This window comes from Barbus barbus, assembly GCF_936440315.1.
Source record: "Barbus barbus genome assembly, chromosome: 29".
NCBI classification, from domain to species: Eukaryota; Metazoa; Chordata; class Actinopteri; order Cypriniformes; family Cyprinidae; genus Barbus; species Barbus barbus.
Genome location: NC_136757.1, coordinates 8,412,274 through 8,437,943, shown reverse-complemented (window position 1 = coordinate 8,437,943; position 25,670 = coordinate 8,412,274). Strand labels below are relative to the sequence as shown.

At 37.9% G+C, this 25,670-nt stretch overlaps 1 protein-coding gene across 13 annotated transcripts in view; it reads right to left on the bottom strand.

The window, feature by feature from the left end:
- Window positions 1–1,310: 1,310 nt before the first annotated feature.
- Window positions 1,311–25,670, bottom strand: part of LOC306849677 (ubiquitin-associated protein 2-like) — a 31,237-nt gene continuing 6,877 nt past the window's right edge. For 6 of the 13 annotated variants that reach the window (XM_079384883.1, XM_079384876.1, XM_079384882.1 and 3 more), the window contains 21 exons: window positions 23,340–23,400; window positions 23,131–23,207; window positions 22,745–22,797; window positions 22,588–22,658; window positions 18,326–18,512; window positions 15,218–15,422; window positions 14,668–14,903; window positions 11,790–11,977; window positions 11,151–11,295; window positions 10,009–10,048; window positions 9,775–9,910; window positions 9,617–9,662; window positions 9,285–9,477; window positions 8,817–8,908; window positions 8,626–8,676; window positions 7,026–7,101; window positions 6,556–6,909; window positions 5,885–5,989; window positions 5,007–5,068; window positions 2,161–2,349; window positions 1,311–2,007 (listed from right to left, as the gene is read on the bottom strand). In XM_079384883.1, coding sequence (XP_079241009.1) covers window positions 1,927–2,007; window positions 2,161–2,349; window positions 5,007–5,068; window positions 5,885–5,989; window positions 6,556–6,909; window positions 7,026–7,101; window positions 8,626–8,676; window positions 8,817–8,908; window positions 9,285–9,477; window positions 9,617–9,662; window positions 9,775–9,910; window positions 10,009–10,048; window positions 11,151–11,295; window positions 11,790–11,977; window positions 14,668–14,903; window positions 15,218–15,422; window positions 18,326–18,512; window positions 22,588–22,658; window positions 22,745–22,797; window positions 23,131–23,207; window positions 23,340–23,400 — 2,648 coding nt within the window. In that variant the 3' untranslated portion in view covers window positions 1,311–1,926. The remainder of the gene's footprint in view (window positions 2,008–2,160; window positions 2,350–5,006; window positions 5,069–5,884; window positions 5,990–6,555; window positions 6,910–7,025; window positions 7,102–8,625; window positions 8,677–8,816; window positions 8,909–9,284; window positions 9,478–9,616; window positions 9,663–9,774; window positions 9,911–10,008; window positions 10,049–11,150; window positions 11,296–11,789; window positions 11,978–14,667; window positions 14,904–15,217; window positions 15,423–18,325; window positions 18,513–22,587; window positions 22,659–22,744; window positions 22,798–23,130; window positions 23,208–23,339; window positions 23,401–25,670) is intronic. The other 7 variants (XM_079384887.1, XM_079384888.1, XM_079384877.1 and 4 more) reach the window with 2 other exon arrangements.

Below are 25,670 nucleotides of genomic sequence, written 5' to 3'. Positions count from 1 at the left end.
AAAGAATTTAAAGGGCCAGCTAACTCAAAAATTATTTATCAAATCATTTACTCACCCTCTAGCCTAACGATCTAAAAAGTAATGTAAGATGTTACAGAAATGTGTAGTGTAGTACCATTCCTGGTTTCTGATTGGTCAATGCAGCGTTCCAATAAAATAACACATGTTGCAGGGATTAGCCTATTTCTCCAATTGGAAGGATACCGCGTAATTAATTAGCTTAAAAATTAATGCTTAAATGATAATTTGTGTTTTTGATATTTTTATTACGCAGTAAATGTTTTGTAAGAACATTAAGGCACTTGAGGCCGTGATAGGCCTATTGTTAATATAGTCAGTGCGCTGAACAATGTATGGACCCGACAATAGTCTTTACTTGTAATATAGGGCACCCAATATATAAAACCTGTTACATACTGCTTAATTTCCTTCTGGAGCATCAGTGAGCGCTTGAACCTTCTGTAATAGTTGCAAATGAGTCCCTCAGTTGTCCTCAGCGTGAAAAGATGGATCTCAAAATCATACAGTCATTGTTGGAAAGGGTTCAAATACAAAAAATGCTGGAAAACCAAAGAATTTGTGGGACCTGAAGGATTTTTCTGAAGAACAGCAGACAGTTTAACTGTTCAGGACAAACAAGGGACTCATGAACAACTATCACTAAACAAAAAAAGCACAGCTGTGGATCGTTCAGGTAACAACACAGTATTAAAGATCAAGTGTATGTAAACTTTTGAACAGGGTCATTTTTATAAATTCAACTATTATTTTCTCTTGTGGACTATATGTAAACATCTTTTATGTGAAATATCTTATTCAAGTCAGTACTAAATAAACAATAACATGCATTTTGTATGATCCCTCTTATTTTGGTAAAATAATACAAATTTTGCAGATTCTGAAAGGTGTATATAAAGTTGACTTCAACTGTATATATGTATGTTTATATACACACAAAAATGGACAGAAATGCAGTACACTTATTTTCATTCTGCTTTTCTTCTGTCATAACAGCAGTTCACAATACATTAACATATGAAACAATGTAGAATTTTACCTTTGTTCTTTTTTCAAGGATTTAAAAAATAAAATGGAAAAATCTTTTTTTTTGATTGCAAGTTCAAACTTGTAATCAAAGTTTCAAGTTAATGTTTACAAATGTAAAACATACTTTTTCATATAAAATTACAGAAACAATGGTAAAACGTAAAATGGAATTTTGGTAAAACCAAGCAATCCCATACTTAAATACCACTAGCATTTTAATCTAAAAACTGTCACCAGCAGCACAGCAAATAAGACACACAACAAGGTGAATAGCTCAGAACCTTTATTCAGAGGGCAACAAGAGTAAAATATAAAAATTTATGGGCCGTTTTTCCTTTCTTTCAGGTGACAGAAATTAATATCAGAACCACTGTATGGGAGAACAATCCATAGAGGAAAAGAGTCAAGAATGGTGCGCTCCCGATGCTTGTGAAGCCCCTCAAGATGACTGAATGGATGAAACCCCAGCTCCCCCTCCTCCTCCATCAGTGCTCTAGCTCTCATTGCAGTTTCTCTGTAGTTTTCCTCAAAATGCTTTTCCTTTAAATTTTTTGCTACATCTCTGCAGTTTTTAAAAAGTAAACAAAAAAAATAAAAAAAAAGTCCTTCAAAAAAATAAAATGGAGCGACCACATCTTATGTTCGGCTTCTTAACATTTACAGTATATATAAATACTTACATAAATATCTTACATGAAAAACCTAATTCAGAGAAGGAAAAAAACTAAATTGGAAAAAAGCAGAGGAGAACGTTGGAGGAGGGGGACGGGGGAGAACTGATACGGCGGGTGTTTGTTTGAGTGTGCATTTTACGTTAGAGGCAGGACAGTGCGGACACAGATTTGGGCGTATATGTGGGTAACAGTATAAACAGCACATTCAGTTAGCCCAGTATGGAGAGCTGCTGTAGTTGGATTTGCCCTGACTCTTCTGCATGCTGTTGGACTGACTGCGTTGGCCCTGCAAAAAAAACAAAAAAAATATTAACCCTATAAAGACCGCTATTTAGTATGCAAATTATTAACAATCAAACATTTTGCTGAGAAACCTTTACTAATGAGAAACCTAATGTAAGAATAATGTTGATTCTGAATACTTGTAGACATGATGTACCTGTGTGTCTTGAGCCATGTGGTGGTGCAGTAACTGTGAGGGGGGCTGCTGATGGGGCAGGATATGAAGGAAGGGTGCGGGGGCGTATCCGGGGGCACCTGCGGGGTTAAGCGGGCCGGTTCCTCCCAGAGCTGAGGGCAGGCTGAACGCAGGGCCAGCTGCTGTGGGGAAACCCTGCTTGTCAAATGACTAGAAGGGTCAGAGAAGAGAAACGAGATTAACAAATTTGATAAATAAATAGCCTTGAATGGACCCATTAAGTTAAATTAATATTTTGTTTTAAATATTAATACAATTTGAAAATGTTATTTATATAGCATTTATAACAATTGCAAAAATATAACAAACAAAACACGCGCATACATATACAGTCATGGCCAAAAATATCGGCACCCTTGGTAAATATGATCAAAGGCGGCTGTGAAAATTAATCTGCTTCTCACAAAAATCTAACCTTTCATTGGATAATAAGAATTTAAAGTGAGGGGAAGTTTTTCTCAAATACTCGGATACAATTATTGGCACCCCTAGAAATTCTTATGAGTAAAATATCTCTGAAGTATATTCCCATTCATATTCCCAATTTTGAGCACTCCAGGGTGATTATGAACATGAAATTATCCAGCCATGGCTTCCTGTTTCACAGAAATATAAATAGGAGGGAAAACAAAGCCCAAATTCCCTTAATCATCCATCACAATGAGAAAAAACAAAGAATATATTTCTGATGTGCAGCAAAAGATAATTGAGCTTCACAAATTAGTGAAGTGGCTTTAAGAAAAGCGCTAGAGCAGTGAAAATTCCCATTTCCACCATCAGGGCAATAATTAAGAATTTCCAATCAACATAAAATGTTACGAAACTGCCTGGAAGAGGACGTGTGTCTATATCGTCCTAATGCACGGTGAGGAGGAGAGTTTGAGTGGCTAAAGACTCTCCAAGGACCACAGCTGAGAAAGGTTGACTTTCGGGGTCAGAAAACCTTAAAAAAAAAAAAAAAAAAATTGGTCAAAGAGCCCCTAAATTCACATGTTGTTCGGGAGGGTTTCAAGAAAAATTCTCCTAGCTCATCCAAAAACATTCTCCAGCATATTCAGTTGTCAGACACGACTGGAACTTCAAATGGGACTGGCTTCTATGGTCAGATGAAACTAAAAAATGAGCTTTTCAGCAGCAAACACTCAAGATGGGTTTGGTGAACACAGGGATAAAAGGTCCCCCATGTGTACAATGAAATATACTGCTGTATTTTTGATGTTGTGGGCCTATATTTCTGCTGGAGGTCCTGGACATCTTGTTTAGACACATGGCATCATGGATTCTATCAAATACCAACAGATAAAAAATCAATAAGTGACTGACTCGGTTAGAAATCTTATAATGGGGCATGTTTGGATCTTCCAACCGTACAATAATCCAAACACAAACCTCAAAAACAATACAAAAATGAGTCAGTGAGCACAAAACCAAGCTTCTGCTGGCCATTCCAGTCCTCTGACCTGAATCCTGTAGAAAATGAGTGAGGTGAACTGAAGAGAAGCACCAACATGGAGCTGTGAATCGGAAGGATCTGGAGAGATTCTGGATGAAGGAATGGTCTCTGATCTCTTGTCAGGTGTTCTCTAACCTCATCAGGCATTATAGGAGAACATTTAGAGCTGTTAAACTGGCAAATGGAGGTTTCAAAAAGTATCAAATAAAAGGGTGCCGTTAATTGTGGCCAATGTGTATTAGAGAAAAAAAAAATGTCATAACATTTCCCCCCCATTTTAAATTCATATTATCCAATGAAAGGTTAGATTTTTTATGAATTTTTAAGTAAAAGATCAAAAGGATTAATGCAGATTAATTCACAGCCGCCTTTGATCATATTTATCAAGGGTGCCGATATTTTTGGCCATGACTGTATACTTATACATATTTTTTTTTTTTTAAATTGGGGTCTGCTAACAGGTAAACCTCAAATATCTCAAAGGCCAAAAGACAAAATAATAATAATAAATGATCAGCCTAAATAATAATCAATGTCATAGTTCAAAAGCTGGGATCAAAGTTAAGAGGGAACAATTTGAGAGCATTTAAGCCGATTTGTTTTTCCTCATGTCTGTAAACCACAGTGAGTTAATCTAAGACATAAGCTGCTATTTCACTGTCTGTGACCTCTGGAAATGTCTGTCACATTTTGCCCGTAGTGGCAGTTGTGATGAACTTTTAATGCTATTGTGATGACTGACCATAGACCATGCAATCAGAAATTTAATAATACTGTGTTTCATTTGTTCTTGGTCTTTTGGTTATGCTGTATATGCAATCTTCCTAGTAATTGGCTTTGGTTGACATCACAACTATGTGCACATGAAAGCAACCGCATATGAACTTGCAAAGATGTTATCATAAGCGAGGTAATTTGCAGATAGAAGTCTCAAAAGTACAGTAGCAACAATCAACAATTTAATCCACCTGGCTTTAAGCATAAGAGCAGGTGCAGCCATTTTTATGCTGAATGTGCGAAGCTTCTGGTGTCAGGCGCTTACATTTATTTGAGCTGTACAAAAACAGTCCTCTTACGCTGCTTGATGCTACAAACTGGTATTTAAATTTATTATCGTAATCCTAAATATACTGATAGCAGTTTTACCATTTACTATAATTTGTTACTCTTCTGGTTATTTACTTATAGACGCTAACAAATGGGAAGTCTGGCACATTCACAGGAATTAGCTTATGTAGCGCTGAAAAATAAGGTAGATATGAAGAGATACTGAGATGGAAAATGGCCAAATAAAACTAAATATTGAGTGTTTTGGTGCAAGAAGGATAAAGTAAACCAAAAAATAAAAGCTCACCTGGTTCTTGCTGTACACTGCTCCAGTGAGCTCTGAACTGGCAGATCCAGACAGTCCTGGTGCTAAGAAAAGGTTTCAAATGTTGAATTCAAGTCATCTTAAATTTGGCTTTATTCAACACATCTGCAATCTCTGAACAGTTATTATAGTCTGATTAGTAAGCTTTTTCCAGAGCACTGCAGAGATAGCCAGAAGTTAGCATGAGCTTAGTTCCCTCGACAAATCCCAAAAGCCAGTGGAAAATCATATTGGGTTTACTGCAGAAAATAAGCTCTGCGATGAACAATATTTTTGATTACATATTTTGTTCATCATAATAATCTTCACAAATTAAAAACATATGAATGTTGAAGCCTATATACAATCCAAAGTAGTAAAAAGCTTTTTATACTATAACCAAACTACATCACAGGAGAGGGGAAGAAAAAAACGACAACAAAAAAAACCAAGCTTCTTTCCAGATTTCAGGACTTATTCCAACAGCACTCCATATCCTAGTGAATCAAGCCGGGCTGCAACAACTAATCAAAACTGATGATGAAAAATTTGATTATCAAATCGCATCTCCACACTGTGCATGGAAAACAATCAGGAGTTACGCGTCAAAGCAGCAATTTCCATTTTTTTGAATATATTTCTATGAATGCATTTTACAGATGTGTTTAATGATTTTGAGTCATGGTTTCTTCAGCACATAACTGGCATTTTATTGTACCACCCTCATTTGTAAAGCCCAAAAAAATGCTTTGGCTGTTTGCGTGACAATTTATATCAGGTGTATCGAAGATATGATAAACCGATTAATTGATTATCAAAATGATTGCTAGTTGCAGCCCTAAAAACAATGCCTGTGCATAAATTGTGAGTGCAAAATCTACCTTTTCCCGAGCTGTTGCTGACTGCTTTGGCCTGGGACTGGGAGCTTCCTCCATATCCTCCTTTCCCGTAATCTCCAGCATGAGCCTGGGACAACTCATCATAACCTTAGGAGAAAAGAGATTTCAAATAAGGAAGTCCATTTTTCAAATAAGGAAGCCAATACCGATCTCCGGCCGATCGATCGGAGCATCCCTACTGAACATCCTGTTCTACACAATCTACTATATGCATTCTGTCACCTGATTATTACGTCTGTCTGGTTTATACTATCAGCAAGTAAAAAAAACCTTTCAGTATAATTCTAAAAAATATCCACCATCAGGTTGAGGAACACTTTTTAACATTGAAATCTTCAATATTTTTAAATAGTAAATGTAAGAATAACTTTCATTTTGTCAGTAATGTTTCAAGATGAACATTTAAAGGACCGAATCAACTTTTACGTTTACTTGATTATCCATGTATTACTTTTTAGAAAATCATGTTAAAATTTGAGTATCAAATATGATCCATAAGGCTTTTGAGAAATGTTTGTTTGTTTATCTTTTAACCATCATTGTATTGCATTATACATCTTGCCCTCCACAAAAAAAAAAAAAATGCATTTAAAAATCTACGAATGGCAACTGATGTTTATATGCATTTTCTGCAAAAGTTACATTTTATGTACCTGGGCCATATGTGTGCTGGCTGTATCCGGCCTGGTGTTGGTACTGGCTGGACGGGCCCATGTTGTGCTGCTTTGTGGACGCTGGAGGCATGAAGACAGTGGGGCCATACTGGAAGGCACTAGGCATTCCCGGCACCCCGGGGTAGTAGGGCAGGCTGGTGTAGCCATAACCTGGAGGCAGAGGGGGGTTGAGGAAGGCCTGGGTCTGACCTTGCTGGGCTTGACCTGGGTTCTGCGGCCCTTGATTATGAAGGGGGACAGCACTTTGTTGAGACTGTGAGGGGGGCACTGAGGAGAGACTGGTGGCAGGGGCTGGGGAGTTTGAGTCGCTGCGGCCAAATTTGGTAGGCTCACCTGTACAAGCAAGACAATACAGAACAGTCTTTTTAGACTGAATAAGTACTGGATTGTCCTATTTGCACAAGCGTAACAATCTTTGTCCTTTAATAACAACAACAACGGCTGCTTACCCGAGTAGGGATTGTTTGCTAATCCTCCATCTCTGCCAGCTAGCGCTGTACCAGGGAAAGTCATGCCATAATAATCCTACATAGAAAAGTGACCGAAAAACAATTCAATTAATATGCCAGAAATAAATATCAATAGACAGATCCTCCAAAAATAAAAACTGACATAATTTAGTGAATTTATATTAACAATCACAGTAAAATCTCCTCCACATGAAATCTCTGCATGTGCTTGAGTTTGAGTTATAAACATGCATAAGGGAACACAACATGCAACATCTTCCTGTACTTGTAATAAAAAAAAAAAAAGCACTTTCAAAACAGCTGCTGTCAACCAAAGAGAAGCTTTAACGGCTCACTGCAGGCTTCCGCCATAAAAGCTTGGTTTAATGATTGAAAATCTATTGACAGACATAATTTTACAGTTGTACCATAAATATATTTTCTCAAATACTCCTTTGTTTTACAGTGAAATATCTAAATAGTAAATCTTACAATATTAATATTTCTTATTGTTTTATTTAGCACTACTACTACTACTAAAAATTATTTTAGTCATATTGATATAAATCACAATTTTTGCCCAAATTGTGTAGCACAAACAAGCACAGCAAACTTGGAGGTAAAAAAAAACAACAACCTTAAATCAGAAAAGCAGCAGTTGTATTTTTATTCTCCAAAATGTGCAGAAATTATTTTTGGCTAAATTTTATTAAAGGGGTGGTTGACTTTTTCTAGGCTTGATTGTGTTTATGTGGTGCAGTCAAACATGTGGCTAAACCATCTCTAGTGCGCGTCTAAACGTCCTACCCCTCAGCTCAGCTGCATGTGCTCCAGTTGTGTTGTAAACAATGCCGTCGTCTATATTGCTTATCAATTTGAGCCTGATTGAGACAGAGGATATTAGCGAATAGGATCATGCAGAGCCTGTGCAAGCATGGCTGTTAATGGTGTTATTTTTTGGTTAGTTCATAATTTTAGATACGCTGTTATTTGTAAGTGCTACTGCTTCTGTTCTGTTAGCTTTAAATATACGGTTTTATCCTTATTAAAGCTTTAATACAGCAAGGCAACCATATGCGCGTCCATGTATAACGCTTCTCATTGCTGAGAGAGAGAGAGAGAGAGAGAGAGAGAGAGAGAGAAGGGGACACGAGGAACACTGTTAAGAACCCTTGCTTTAGAACACTGATTTTGAAACTTGTGAATCCATTAGAATCGTGATTCATATGAATGGGTTTTTATGTGCATCCCTAGTTTTCTCTTCCTATACTCTAAAGCAGCGCAGCATGGCCTCGCCCCCTTTGATGTGTTCCCGGGGGCAGGGTTTGTCTGGGTTCGTGACGTAACGGACCCAGGAAGTAGCTCATTGTAGTCCTTACGAGCTGTTCTGTAGGCATTAAACTGCTAGAATTTTAAAAGACTGAACTTTGCACTGAACTTTCAGCTTCGTAACATTGCAGATATTGTTTATGCTCAAACAGCAACATTACACACTAACTAATGTTAAAAAAAGTGAAATTGCAATCAACCACCCCTTTAATAGGAAGAAATGCATTGTCAAAAGAGTGTGAAAACAAGCAGTTGACTATGAAATGGTTACCATGGGCAGGCGGGACTGCATCATTTGTAGGTCCTCATATCCATAGATTGGCTTTAGGGATGAGAAGGCATAGACAGATCAGAAATTTGTACAAGACAGGTCAATACAATCTAAATAATAAAATTTGAGTGTACATGTATATATAAAAATTTGGCTTCCTCTATCTGAGAGCAGATCATCCATACACTAACCGGGTAAGCAGGAAGGAGGCCACCAGGACCCATGATATACTGACTGGCCAGCAGCGGCGGTACTCCTTGAGCCAGGTTAGGAGGAGCTTTACCTGAAGAGATAGATAGATATATAGATAGAGATATATATATAGAGATATATATATATAGAGATAGATATATATATATATATATATATAGAGATAGATATATATATATATATATATATATATATATATAGAGATAGATATATATATATATATATATATATATAGAGATAGATATATATATATATATATATATATAGAGATAGATATATATATATATATATATATATATATAGAGATAGATATATATATATATATATATATATATATATATAAAAAATGGAAACAATACTACACTATTTACAGATTGACAATTATGATAAAAATCCTGCCAACTCTGCTGCATCACTATAATCATGCAGTGAATGTTTTTGCAACTGACCAGAGGTGTTGGAGGGTGTGATGTTGGTCTGCAGCGGTGCAGAACGGACAGCAGAGGGAGCGGATGCGCCATTAGCAGTGAGGCTCTGGGTCCCAATGCTCAGGCCGTTTGAGTTGACCATGGAGCTGGAGACAATTGGCACAGAGCCAGAGTACGTGGACAGGCTCACGTTCACCTCAGTGCCCATCTGTGTCTGAAGGAAGCATTTTAATTCAATTTAACACTGATCCAGTCACACTTATCCCTAATATTAAAGCCCTCAAACAGAGAAGCTGAAATCAGGAAGCTGAGAAGAGAAACTGTAAACGGAAGGAGCCTCACAAGTCACTTACGCTCAGGGAAGAGCTGGTGGGTGCAGAAGATCCAGGAGAGTTAACGCTGCTCACGTGACAAAAAAAAAAAAAAAAGCAACGATAAGACCATAAGGAGACTGACTGCTTCTCATGAATATTTAATGAGATTAAAATTCAAGAGGGGTGGTCAGTCATACCTGCTAAGTGATGGAAGAGCTGTGCTCAGGACAGGCGCTGCTGCTGAAGAGGAGGAAGATGAGAGTGATGAAGATGACAGGCTAATCTCTGTGGACAGGGCTGTGGATATGGGCTGAGGGGTGCTGGATGGAGCAGCTGCAGATACATCAGATCAAAAACGTAAAGTGTGGCCTATGCTACAAATTCACCTAGCATAGGTAAAAATTGCAAGCCTGTTAACAGAACTTATTTACCTTCCTGTGCGCTGGATGTCCTCATTTCACTGAATCCATTCTGTGGGGGAAAAAAAAATAAACATTCAGCTGTTAGACCATTAAGACCATTATACAAAAAAATGATTTATAGGGATGAAAAAAAAAAAAAAATACATTTGTAATAAAAAAGGTTATTAAATTCACTATTGGCAAGGAAAACCCAAAGACAAGAAATATAAAATTTCTTGATATTTCCAACAAACGTTAGTCTATGTCAGACTTCATACTTCCGCTCAATTTCAGTTTGCTTCTGTACTCAGTCTGATATAGCAAACCAGCTCCCAGATTATCTCCGGCTCTGCACCAGCCGTCCAACCAACGAACAGAGGGTGGGCTGAGAGCCGTGACATTTTCCAACTGAAGCCCGAACAAGAAGCGTGTTTGGTTCACATTTTGTGAACACAGGTGATGTTGTGGCCCTACTCCCGACATGTTTTGGGAAAAGTTTAATTTATCAACTGTTACCGATCGTCAGCGAGAAACTAAGGAGTCTCTACTGTCAAATATTAGTTTAGATGCACTAATTGTACCGTGGATGCGTAAATTTACTTCACATAATCTAAAAAAGTTGTTCACAGCCATCTTCACTCCGGTATTTCGCGCGATGGTTTTATTTTCGCTGCATCTCTGTGTTTACAGCAGAAGTTCGAGGCGGCTGAGCCGGCGCATAACATACATCATAACCAAACGTTATGTGATTGGCTTACGGGTACACCAATGATTTTAAACTTCAGACAAGCGCGCCCCCCCCCACGAGAAAGTAAACGCTTTGTCAATTATGCCCTTCCAGACTCTGTCTACGAAGCAAAGCGAAGTAGCAGAGTTTGGTATTGCCAGGCTAAATAAACATAGGAACCCTGAACAAAATCAGTTCAGCTCTGGATTCTGGATAGTTTGGACCAAGCTAACCTAACTAAGGTGCAGGTGAAAAAGGGTCAACGTAAAGAGCTTCTGTATGCATAAGGCACCACTCACACAGAAATAACTTTCAAAGCAAGCAGATTACTGTTGGTCAAAGTAGCCAACTTGAATATGAGCCAAATCTAGTGATCGTAAGGATTCCAGAAGGAATGGCTGCATTTTGCCTGTGAAATGGTAAATGTGATGAATTTTGGTCATACACTGAGAGGGGTGGTGGCGGATGATTCCACTCTGCTAGCTGAGGATGGAGCCAAGACAGGAGGGGCAGTAGTGCTCGGTAAAACAAGAGAGGCTGATGGGTAACTGGACTCCATTACTGCTTGAGGCAAGCCACCTAGAGACTCACTAAAACAAGAAAAATAAGATTAGAAATGCATTAGTCATTCATTTGTGGAATGTTCTGGGTTTTATCAATAGTATTTGTGCCAATGTTGACTTCAAGAAACATAATATTGTATTTACACAATGTTCCTCCCAAAAATTCGGTCATCATTTACTCTCCCTCATTTATATTCAAAACCAGTCATAAGAGTCCATTTTTAAAAAATGTATACATGTTTAAATTTTTTTACAAGATTTATACATGATCTGAAATACATAAGCTTTCCATTGATGTATGTTTTGTTAGAATAGGACAATGTGCTCTGGGTGTGCACGTTGATCAATGTTTGTGTGTATAAAGGCCTAAATTAAATCTATTCATCATATAAAGCAGTCATGTCTCTTCAGAAAACATTTGGACCGATGTGAGTGAGCAAATCATTTTTATTTTTGGGTGAAATATCCCTTTAAGATCTTGTAAACATGCATAAACATAAGATACACAGGTGGACACAGACCTGATGGCAGTGGATTTGGAGTACAGGCTGCTCTGGGTTTGAGGAGCGGCCACAGGTTCCTGACAGCTACTTTCTGATTGGTTGAGATTCTCCACAGTGGATTCAGATCCAAAATCCAGTGCGCCAAACTGCACATTAAGGCCGGACACGTCAGCAGAGCCTGGCATCTCTACTGCTGAAGAGGGGATCTGGCAAACAAAACACATATTTAGTTGTTCATTAAGATCAAAAAGTCATTAGACTAACACAAATGAGGTAAACGGGTCGCTATGAAACTCGTTTTATTTTTCTCCATTATACTGTGTTTTTCATTTTTCTGGATTCATTTTTTTAATGGTTTAATTACATTAATAAATCAAAAAGTATGTCTAAATAATAAAACTTTAATAATTTTCTACAATTTTAACAAAAATAATGCCTTGCGTACTTTTCCAGAGCTGTTTTGCCCATTTTAATTTTTCTTGATTTCGTGTTTTATGACTTAAAACAAACAACCAAAATGGTGGTTAATTAAGTTGTTGAATTAACTCAAATTTTTTGGCAAACAAAGTGCCTCGCACCAAACAATACGTGATTCGATTCTTGATTCAATTCTCGATTTTTTTTTTTATTACATTCAGTGAATATAGTATATACAATTGCTATTTCTACAAAATTAACCGCAAACATCAGTTTACAAATAAAATTATGAGCTACAGGCCTGGATATTAAACGTATTCGTTTTTTTAGACAATAATAGGGCCCTATAAAATGTTTCTTAATTTTTCTAGTAATCAAATGAAGACGAAACATTTAATTTATCCTAATCAAAAGAAAATTAAACCCTTTTATTTTTTGCCAAACAAAGTGCTGCACAACAGAGGTTTACCAAAGTTTGGCTACACTTTATTTTAAGGTGTCATTATACATTTAAGTACAGAGTAATATTTAACTACACGTAGGTCTACTTATATGGTTAGGGTTAGGATTATGCTTAGGGTTATTGGCATGTAATTATGCATAATTATTTATTATAATACATGTAACCTATATAACAAGCACACCTTAAAATAAAGGGTTACCAAAAGTTCTTAACATTTATTAGAAGTAGGATTGTTGTTACATTGAGTCTTAAGACTGCTAAATAGTAAAATATTTGTGTCACAGTTTCTTCATGTTAAACCAAACTTTTATTTTGAAGGGTTGCCATGAAGAACTTGTAGCTGCTGTGTATGGGATATGATGGTAGTTTTCTCAAATTTAACGGTGAAATGCTAATGAAGTGACTCTCAGAGCTCTCTGATATTCGTGTGTTCATATCATCATATAGTAAGACTGCACTTTAGTATGTGTAGTGAACAAACCATTCATTCATTAATTGCGGAAATCATGGTGCCTTATGCGTGATGTCAAATGCTTCCGCAGATTTGTAGTATTACTACAGCAGTGTTAATTTTGGCAGGCATTTTTTATTTAGTCTTAATCTTGAGACGAAAATGCTTAATAGTCTTAGTCACATTTTAGTCATTTGAGTCTTTCATAGTTTTAGTCGACTAAAAGTCATTGCATTTTTGTCAACTTTTAGTCATTACTTTTATTCAAACTGCTGTTACCAACATTTATTTTGGTAGCTATTTTATATGTAGTATTCTAACAAAAATAGTTTTCAATTCTTCTCTTTAGACCAAATCAATTAAGCTTATGAGAAATTTGAATCAAGGACTGAATTTGGAAAAACTAGAATAAATTTTCATTTTTTGGTAGAAATACAAATTAAACTCATTTTTCAGATACAGTAGGTTTACTTAACAAGTATACATGTATTTAACATCTTTTGTTGGTTAACATTGATGACACAGATAATTAGGAATGCTGTCCATTTAAGACGGAAGGTATGCATGTAATACTGACACACATTCAGTTTTCACCCAACTGTTTACGCTCACTTAAACCATAACCGACTGTATTTCCGTGAGATACTCTGACTCTACACGATAGACATTGGACTGCTGTGTGTGTATTTGAGCGCTGAGAACTGATCGCGCGCTGTATGAGAACTGAAGAAGTGGAGCGTGCGCGCGAGAGAGCACTTATATCAGCGCGATTCCTCCTATCCCGCATTCACTAAGTTAACCGACAACGAATTATGACTCCTGGGAAAAACGGGATGTCTGGTCACCCTATCCCTTCGGGTGCTGAGGTCATTGTTTCAGATCGCTAGTTCACGTTTTGGTAGCCTATCCGTCCACTGCGGCTGCCATGCAAACGCACCTTATCCAATGACAGAGACGCACATTTTGAAAGACAAGACAGTTAACTTAGCCTATAGGATGTATTTTGAATGTCCGGTAGTCCTCAAATAACATTTTAGTCCCGTCTCGTCAACAAAGACGCGGCATAAATTTCGTCATAGTTTATCATCAACAGATATTAGTTTTAGCTCGTCAACGTCTCGTCTTAGTCACAGATAAAAAGGTTTGTTGACGAATATTTTTCGTCGTTGTCTTCGTCGATAAAATTAACACTGTATTACAGCATTTCACCTGAGCATTGCAAATCATGCATACTGCTTTGCGTTGTAACATCGCGCAAGGTATATAAGAGGGCGACATCTAGTGGAGAAGACTAATGATAAAATTCAGAGTAATTAGGTCTAGTGTAAAATGTTTGCTGAAATCAATTCCAGAAATGATTGATTCACGGCTTATGAGAATCAATACCGAATCATCATTTAAAAAAAATTATTAATAAAAAAAAAAAAAATCGATTGTTTTGCCCAGTTCTAGTGAAGACAGTCGGCAGCCTTTTACGGCTGCTAAATCACACTGCTAACGCTCGCATACATTTACAACAGAACTCACAGACAAACAATAAAAAGGGGTATAGGGTATTTTGTCACCTTAGAGGGAGGTGGCGCTCTCCGTCTCTGTGGTCTGATGTTTCTGGGTTGTGGCGGCTCTGTCGTGGTGATGACAGGCTCACAGAAGGGTTTCAGTGTCGGAGAAGGCCCATCATATGGGGGACGTGGGGCAGGGTCTCGGGCCTGAGCCGGCAGGTCCGACTGGAGTGCTGCATTCTGATGCTGGGTCAGACGACCGAGGATGGGGGACGGGTCAGGTTGGGGCTTCAGGTCAACTAAAGACAGAAAAGACATATTCCAACATGAGTGTGTCTGTCAAACATTAGCAGAAAATTTGTTCAAAATGTTAAAGAGTGCGTTAGGGATGTGTAAAACCACACTTATTACAAGGCATGATGCAATGGCCAATGACCTCAGTTACATGTGCACTTCATGTAATAGTACAGGGGTGCATTTCCCAAGAGAATCATAAGCTAACTATGGTTATTTCCATTGAATTATATTGGCCACGACAGAACTAGCGACCGTAGTTGCTTTCAGGAAACACACCCCGGACTGGGCAACCCCAGTGTGCACGCATAGTACTTACAGTGAGTTGTTGTAACAGGGGTCTCCTTGGGTTCACTCAGGGTCACAGGGGTAGTTTCGAGAGGCACCGGAGCAGTAGATTCGACAGATGCAGTGCCATTGCTCAGTGCCCCTGAAACCTGATTGGACAAAGGGGCAATTCGGGGTGTGCTGATTGGGTCCATTTTCTGTACGTCGTTCTGGGGAAGCCTGGATCCCAGCATGGACTAGAAGAAAAACAGAAGGGTTGTCACAATAGCAAAATATTAGTACTCAACAGCAGTATCAGTAAATTTCATGACTCTCAATATCAATTTTCAAACTTTCAATATAAAACAGCAAAAAACAAATATGCCATTCAAAACACTATTTTATCAAGTTTGAGACTTAGGTGCCATCTTTGTACCCAAGTACTTTTGACATTTCATATAACAAAAACTAAGTAGAATGCTATGTAGTAAGTGATGCACACATACGATTTATTAGCAGTTTTTGTAGCTTATAGTTCTAGTTCATTGGCTAAAATTGGATATTTAATTTTATCCTAATTTGAAGCATTGGTATACAACATCACAGAGCTAATTTAAAGGGACAGTAACAGATGATCAATTCTGATAAAAGTTTGGTGTTGGTATGATTTTTTTTTTTTTTTTAAGATAAGTCTCTAATGATCAACAAAGCTGCATTTATTTGATAAACTTTAAAGAAAAATATCATTATATACAATAACTAGGGGTGGCACGGTACATGTATTCGTATCAAACCGTCACAGTACGGACATCTCGGTTCGGTGCACGAGGCCTTACGACGAATAGACAATTAACCCCCAATACAGAAGGGGGCACCCGCAGTAATGCAACACTGTTTGATAACTGCCAGCAGAAGAACAGCGAATACCATGTAGCGCCATACGTATCCCTTCTAGCCTTAGAGTTGCGCACTTGAAAACTAAGCCCACTAGACAGTGACCATGTGCCGATTCTGAATGCGTCTCTCACATAGACTGACAAAGGAGTATACTTTAAAGCAGGGCTATTCAATTGGCAGCCCGTGGGCTCAATCCGGCCCGGCAATCATCTTCATCCGGCCCGAGGAGGAGTATGCAGGTTGCACATTCGCCTTGAACTGTTCTTGCACTAATTAGTCTGTCCACAAGGTGGCAACACTGGCCCGGGCCAGCCAAAAAGAAAAGGGAGAGACGCAATAACAATCTACCTTACCAGAGACCGCAACATCAATAGATGGCAGTTTTGACAAGCGCTTATGTTAGGGAGTTATGAGATATCCATAACTCTAATGTTAGCTTGAACAAGTTTAAAGAGTGTTATCGGTCATAACTTCTATGAAATAGCACCGACACTGGACGAAGATTATCATCAAAGCAGGAACTATAGTTTGAAAATCTTCTCGTTTGGCTGTATTCATAAACTGAGCCGCTTCAGACAAGCGCGCCAGCGCTTCAATGAATAAAACCACACACGATGATGTAAAAATATGTGGTTGTGGCGCGTTAACTCAGTTATAAAATCCTAAATGACCGCAAAGAGTTGGGAGAAAATTGGATGCGTCACATCCACGTCATGTGCATTAAGTTTTATTAAAGAAACAGCGCTGCTTTTAAAGTAAAACCTGCTGCAGTCTGTGATTGATGTAAATCAAAGAACTAAAGAAAAAGAAATCACTTGACTGCTCTGCTTGCTGATTAACTTTTGAAGCCTGAATAAAGAATAATCAATACAGCTTATGCATGTAATTTATAGTTTATGTGAAGATTGTTTTAAGTTCACATAAAAAGTTATATTTTTCAAAGTCAATTAAATGTTAAAAATAGTATCATAACATTTCAATTATACAGCAATATTAAATGGTTATAATTAATGGTTAAAATTAAAGGGATAAAATTGATTTAATAGAGACAACAGTAACATTATTTGTATCAATGATACTTCATTAATAATAGGCTAGTAAAAAGATGCCATTAAACATTTAAAATATACCATCTTTAAGTTGTTTCTATATTAATTTGGAAGTTCAGTGTGAAAATATGACAAATATATTAATATGCGTTTAGTCATTTCTTTTATTAATTACAGAAAAAATATAAAATGTATTTTTTTTAATTGAATGGCAGACAGCACTAATGTTAATCATTTATAGATGTTACTGTTGGTAATATTAGTTAATTTTACTGCTGAATATGCATTTCAATTTAATTTCCAATTTTACAGGCCCCCCCAGAAAAAGATTGGGCGGCCCCCCACCCCCTTCAAATGTTCAATTCGATAATCCTGTCCTTGAATTAAGTTAATTGAATAGCCCTGCTTTAAAGGCTTGCGCACTCAACTGTTTGCGAAATGGAGCTTTGTGCTCGTGTATCATACCTCTCTCATTTGTCACAAATCCAAATATTCCCATGTTTGCGATGTAACGTATCTGAATGCTAAACTATTATTTATTACGTAAATTATAGGCTCCGGCGCGATCACTTCAACTATTTCCTTATACCAGCAAAATCAACTTTAAACACTTATTGTCTTATTAATAATCACTGAAACTGAGCATAGTAGATTTGTTCTTTTTCCCCTGTTGTACCGAAATCGTATCGAACCGTGACCCCCAAAACGAGGTACGCACTGAACCGTGACATCTGTGTACTGTGCCACCCCTAACAATAACGGTTTTCAATTTGGATATTTTAAAATTGTTGCTGAATTTTCAGCAGTATTTCTCTAGTCTTCAGTGTCACATGATCCTTCAGAAATCATTCTAAAATGCTGATTTACTGCAAGAAACATTTTATGAAGTTTTGTTATTTAATATAGAAAATTCAAATGGCCAGCATTTATCGGAAATCTATTTATAAATTGTCGCTTATCACGGTCACCTTTATCAGCTCAAATAATTTACCTTTTTAGCAATTTAATGCAACCTTGAATAAAAAGTATTCATTTAAAACACTTTTGAAGAGCACATTATGTAAACAATTGTTAAGAAAAATTAATAAAAAAATAAATAAAAAAACTCCAATGAATAGCCACAGTCCTGGATGGGAAAATGAATTTGGCCCTGTAAATATAAGTGTAGAGTCAAGTGCTTTGGTGCTCAGTGCCAGAATGTGTGTGTTTCTCACCGATGCGGCATGTGCATAAGTGCCAGCAGCAGCAGATGCGTAGCTGTGTGTGTGTGTTCGGGTGGTGTGCTGCTGAGAGTTGGTGAACACCAGGCTCTGGTTGAGAGTATCAGGGTATGACAGCTCCAACCCGGCCAGCTCAGAGTCGCCCTCAGCCACCTTAGGCAACAGAGAGCCGAGATCCATCCTGAGGAGCAGAGAAACACTTTCAGACAACTACAAAAGGTCTTTGCTCTAGGATGCAAAACAAATTCATTTTTGACAGAGCTCTGCCCTATTGATTTCACAACACAGGAAGTGAGGTTGCTCCAAGAATCCACCTACATATGCCTGCTAATCTGTCTCTGCATGCTCCGTTGTAAGACTGTTTGCTTTTTCGTCTTCAATTGCTAAACAAGTCATAAATTAACGAGACAGGGAGGGGATCATACCTGAATGCATGCCATGCCAAATATTTTGGAGCACTCCGGTAGACAGATAAGTCTAAACTTGCTCTTCTTAACTGCTCATTGAAGATATAATACAGAGCAGTTTAATCACTAGCTTGCACTACTGACAATATTGGATAAAAACTGAATTGAGCTGAACGACAGCTGTAGAGCAGCTTTATACCTGAATCATCTTCATTCATAATTAATGCAACAAAAAAGAAATGACTTGAGCTAAATAACGCCATCGCCCTCTCTAGAACTGTATATAGCTGAATCAAATGTTCCATAGTTGATTAACTTTGCACAGTAACTGAACTAAACCAACACTGTAGAGAAGCAAATCTCTCCCGCAAACTGCCAAAATACAGACAGCATGTTCCATGTCCCACCAGAGACAGTAATATTTTGGATCACTGCTACACAGCGATAAAGGACGCATATCACTCTGTCCCACGAGCAGCCTTAGGACTCTATGATCACTGTTTGGTTCATCTCATACCAACCTACAGGCAGAAACTTAAACCTGCTAAACCTGTATTAAGAACTGTTAAAAGATGGACTAATGAGACAGAGCGGGTTTTACAAGCCTGTTTTTCTCTCACTCACTGGACTATTTAGGAAAGTTGCTGCAAACAATCTGGACGAGCTCACAGAGACTGTAACATCTTATATAAGTTTCTGTGAGGATATGTGCATTCCTACCAAGACTCCTCTAACTTACAACAACGACAAACCATGGTTCACTGCAAAACTCAGACAGCTCTGTCAGGCCAAAGAAGATGCTCACAGAAAGGGGGATAAAGTCTTGTATAAACACACTGGAAAAGGAAATCAGAGTGGCAAAGAGGAATTATTCTAGCAAGCTATGGAACAATTTCTCTTCCAGTGATTCTGCTTCAGCGTGGAAAGGTATGCAATATATCACCAGTTACAAGACACCATCCCCCAGCACACTGGAGAATCAACAACTGGCAGACGATCTGAATGAGTTCTACTGCAGGTTTGAAAAAACACCCCACACCCACCCTGAACACCTCTCCACACAACCATTAACACCCCCAGCAACCCCCCTCTCCCCCACACCTGCACTGCAGATAAGTGAAGACGTGCGCCAGGTCTTCAGAAATAACAAAAGGAAAGCACCAGGCCCAGACGGTGTGTCACCAGCCTGCCTAAAAACCTGTGCTGACCAGCTGGCCCCCATCTTCACACAGTTCTTCAACAGATCACTGGAGCTGTGCAAAGTCCCCTCATGCTTCAAATGCTCCACCGTCATCCCCATCCCAAAGAAACCCAAAATTACTGGACTTAATGACTACAGACCTGTGTCTCTAACGTCTGTGGCTATGAAATAATTTGAAAGACTGGTTTTGGCTTATCTGAAGGCCTCCACTGGACCCTTACTGGAGCCCCTGCAGTTTCCCTACAGAGCAAACAGGTCTGTGGATGATGCAGTCAACATGGGACTGCACTTCATCCTGCAGCATCTGGACAGACCAGGGACTTATGTGAGGATCCTGTTTGTAGACTTCAGCTCCACTTTTAACACCATCATCCCAGACACCCTTCAGAATAAACTGACACCGCTCTCAGTCCCCACCTCCGTCTGTCAGTGGATCGCCAGCTTCCTGGCAGACAGGCAGCAGCATGTGAGGCTGGGAAATTTCTCATCCAGCACCCGCACCATCAGCACTGGAGCTCCTCAGGGCTGCATTCTCTAGCCACTGCTCTTCTCCCTCTACACCAACGACTGCACAGCCTAAGACCCCTCTATCAAGCTCCTGAAGTTTGCAGACGATACACCACACTGATCAGCCTCATCCAGGACGGCGACGAGTCTGCCTACAGACAGGAGGTTAAGGAGCTGGCTGTCTGGTGCAGTCTTAACAACCTGGAGCTTAACACGCTCAAAACTGTGGAGATGATTGTGGACTTCAGGAGAAACCCCCCTGCTCTCCCCCCACTCACCATCATGAACAGCACTGTGACTGCAGTAGAGTCATTCAGATTCCTGGGCACCACAATTTCTCAGGACCTAAAGTGGGACAATCACATTGAGTCCATTGTGAAAAAGGCCCAGCAGAGGTTGTACTTCCTTCGCCAGCTGAGGAAGTTCAACCTGCCACAGGAGCCATCATTGAATTCATCCTCTGCGCTTCATTAACTGTCTGGTTCAGCTCAGCTACCAAATCTGACCTCAGAAAACTACAGAGGGTAGTCCGGACTGATGAGCGAATCATTGGTACAACCCTCCCCACTCTCCAAGAACAGTACTTATCCAGAATGAGCAAAAGGGCTTGCAAAATCACTCTGGACCCCTCACATCCAGCACACTCCCTCTTTGAACTGTTATTGTCTGGTCGATGCTACAGAGCTCGGAGCACCAGAACATCCAGACACAGAAACAGTTTCTTCCCTCGAGCAATCCATCTCATGAACACTTGACATTAAACGTGGAACACACAACACTATTATAGATTATTTATTCACCACACACTTATTTTTTCATTTCAAATTTGCACATCAGACCTGTACACACATAATTGTCTATATTATATATTGTTTTTGCTATTTTGTACATTGCCTATTTGTATATTATTCTTTTATTATCTGTGTCCTGTCCTGTTGCGGTCTCTTTGTTGCACTGTAGAGCTTCTGTCACCATAACAAATTCCTCGTATGTGTAAACATACCTGGCCAATAAAGCTCATTCTGATAAAGCTCATTCCGATTCTGTATAAAGTTGACTAACACTGTCTTTTAGAGGTGCTTAAGAGCAGAAGTTCTCTCATACTGGTTAAGTTTGCATCACTGATTCTGTTACTTTCCTGTTTATTAGCATGTACGAGCAAAAGCAGGTTCTTTACCATGTAGAGATGTAGTGGTCAAGGCAAATCAGGAGTTGTCAACAGTTACTTACAACTATTCAAATGAAATGCATATAAAAAGTTACCAAGCCAAAAATACTTTGTCAGACATATGTTACTACTTATACAACTTGTTCAGAGTGATAAATAATTCCATTGTAATCCTAGGTGTCCCACTTAAAAACAAAAGAATACATTAGGCCTACTATTGTTCAGTAGAATGTACGTAGTACTACTACTACTACTAAAATTATTAAAACCTTATTTTTAAGGAATGATCATACAATATGTCTTCAATGCTTTAATTGTAATATTAAAACCCCTTTATTTGCCAAAAATAAAATTGGTTTAATTTTCATTAGAAGATCAATTAAATTAATGTTTTATGCCTTAATTTGATAAACAGAAAATCGTAAATATACAACAATTTCTGAGGAAAACATTTATAAGGCTATTGTAAAAATAAATTAAAGTTGTTTTTATGCTTTCAAATAATTAGACATGCAAAAACACAGAATTTGGTAACAAAACAAGGTTGAAAAAAAAAAAAACATTTCACAGGTCCCTAAGACATGTAATTGTTATTAAACTTTTAATAAATTGATGCTAAATTGTTTAGGTTTCATGATTTTAATTAATTAGACTTGCTTTTTTTATTAATAAAATTTAATTTAACCATTAAAAAGGAGTCCAGAAAAATTAAAACTGAAAAAAAAAAAAAAACGGAATCCAGAAAAATTAAAACGTAAAAACATTGATATGAAAAAAAAAGTGATATTGAGATAATTTTGTAAAAATTGAACTTGTTTAAAAAAATTACTTTTAAAGTTACATTTTTAATGAAATTACTTTTCATTTAATTAATAAATTATTCTTTCAATTTCTTTATTTTTAAGTGGCACTCCTAGTCATCCATATATCAGAGTTCTGTACTGCAAAGTGCTGAAGCACAGGAAGCACTCACCCCTGTCCAGGCTGCACGAGGTTCTTGGAGCCAAGCGCATAAGAAGCAGTGAACACTTTGGTCTCAGATAGCTGATAAATGGAGAAGAGAGAGTTACACACTGGCATCTCTTGATCAAGTTTTCCAGTTTAATTTTAACATTCATGAAATCACTCACATCTTCATTCCAGTCTTCGGCTGCCCAATCTTCCAGACTGTCCTTCCAGGCTCCTAAAAGCACAGGTGAGGTAAAGATAACATACTGTTTCGCAAAGGGCTAAATTAAGAAATTCATAACGGCTGGTTAGTGATTATGCTCATTTACAACTTCAGCTGTGCGTTTTGGTTTGAGGAAGACCTGCACTACATGAATCGGATCAGTGCATTTCGAGTTTCCATCTATACAGAGCCTGCAGCATGAAATCAATACTACAAAAAAAACAGCTCATCTGACATCGATACTACACTGAAAATGGCTTCAGATATGATTAAGTAAAAAGTATTAGAGAAGCAAATTTTGCTCTATTAAAGAAATCAGGATCCAGATCAATAAACAGCACTCACCTGCTCTTTCAGTAGTCTCATTTCCAGCCTCCCCTGCCTCAGCAGAGCCAGTGTAGTCAGCAGGGTTAAATGTCCTACTGGTTAACGAGAAGCCAATAGAGGGCGAGTAAGAATAATGACCAAGAAATATTTTTTGGAGTGGGCACAGAGATATTTCTCACTGGAGGAGTGTGTGATGGGTTTGGAAAAACAAAAGCGTGAACACTCACCCCATTCCCTGAGAGAACCTGCTCATTCCAGCTCCTCTGCCTCTTCCTCGGCTGCCTACACCTGAGACGACACACCAGCATAAATATCAATCAGAACAAGTGAAAATATAAAGGAAAAGTTCAGCCAAAAATGAATGTATTTACTACTCCGTGTGCCTTTCCATTGGTTTCCTTTCCAAGATTCCATAATCTTGATATGCCACATTTGACCATTTAACTCCCTTTCCCTGACCTTTTAGACAGTTTTATGCAATCATCCACGATTACGATTAGCTAATGTTCTTGCTAAATGTAGATGTAATAGACTAAACTTCACTTAAAAACTGGAAGTGATGTCCTCTTTAAGAGACATATGACAGAAGACAGGCCCTTCTGATGACTCTTTCCTGTCCCATTCTTGCTCCCTCACTCACCATCTTCCCCTCTCGAGTTGCAGCTGCTTTAAACAACGCATTAGTCACATTTAGTGCCCTACAAACGTTGCTCAGAATGACACAAATAGCAACACAGGAACAGGCCTGAGACAGCAAAACTTGCATCAAGCATAAAGATTCCGCAGTGTTTCTCCTAGGTTCTCAGCTTTGGGGGGATGGGTGGGGAGGGGGGGGATTCTTTTTTTTTTTTCATTTTAATTTTTCTGAATTCCTTTTTAATGGTTAAATTTATTTTTATTTAATCAAAAAGCATGTCTAGCTAATTAAAATCATGAAACTTGAACAATTTAACATGAATTTATTAAAAGTTTAACAAAATTACATATATTTGGCCCTACGAAATTTTATTTTTTCTGTGTTTTGCGTGTCTAATTATTTGAAAGCATAAAAACAAGTTTAACTTCTTACAACAGCCTTGTTTTTTCCCCTCAGAAATTCTGTGTTGTGTATTGCAATTTTTAAGGCATAAAAATTCATTTAATTTATCTTTTAAAGAAAATGAATTTTTTATTTTATTTGATTTAATATTACAAGTAAAAACATTGCAGAAATTAATTTTAGTAGTAGCCTATTACATATTCATTCTACTACCTTTACATTTCTGTGTGTATATGATATGAGGAGGACAGTTTTACTTAAATGAAACAGTCAAATGCTCATGAAGTGACTCAAGAGCAGTTCTGGAGATGTTGTTCATGTATTTATGTCCTCATTTAGTGAGACCACAGACACTAATAAATCACCGGAAGCCTCACGCGCGCTTCAGTATAAAGTAGTAAACATAACCGCACGTCTGCGCCATTCATAACAGAGACACGCAGAATTCATATTTAAATAGTCTTTTTGCGGCTTAATATTTACAAATACGAGTAGGAGTGTGCTCACTTGTGTGCGCGCGCATCGGGGCAGAACTCCGCTGTGCGCAATACAGAGAGCGTGACTATGTAATGTAGAGACCGAAATGACATGCCGTCGTGTAAATAAGATAAATAAGGCTATTTAGTTCGTTTAATAAAAGAACAAGGTAGAGAAAATAAAATTAAATAAAATTAACTTGACCTTCAAGGGGGGCCATTGGGGGGGTGGGCCGCCCCCCTAAAATTATGGTAGGGGAACACTGTTCTGAAAAAGAACCAATAAAATGTAATAAAATAACCATTTTGGGTTCACCAAAGAACCGGTCACAATTAACATTTTATACAACAATTCACTTCTTAAAGTGGTTCTCCTTTGCTGTAAACAAAAATCCCAAAACTAGCATATTCTCTTGGAGCTTACACTACGCCATCCGCTTGAACGCCACTCTTTCATGAACGCATGTACGACAGTTAGCTAGAGATTTCGGTTTATAAAGTTTTAAATATGGATATTTTTTACACAAATGAATCGCTTCGCTTTAGAAGGCCCTTATTAACCCCCTGGAGTCACGTGGAGCACTTACGATGGATGGATGCACTTTATTGGGCTTCAAAATCTCGACCCCTACACCTAGGAAGGCTTTAGGATGAGTAAATCATGGTAGTTTTCATTTTTGGGTGAACCTTTCCTTTAAGATCATAGCTTGTGCTGTTAGTAGTTTATTTTGATAAAAAAAATTTTTTCCCAGAAATACTGCACATTTACATTTTTCACCTAAATAAATTCTGGTAAATATTTCTGGTAAATACTCCTTTAAAAAGTGTTTTTTGATTATAATTTTAGTATTATTAGACTAGAACACGTGGATATGTTATTCTTACACTATAATACTGAACTTTGATTTCAGTGATTTGGACTATAAGATGGACACTTGCTTCTTGCACTCTGTTTTGCTTTAAAAAAGGATTTCATAGACATTTGGATTTCATTCGGTTTAATAAAATATTCTTAAGTAAAATTTTAGATCTTTTTGTGTGGA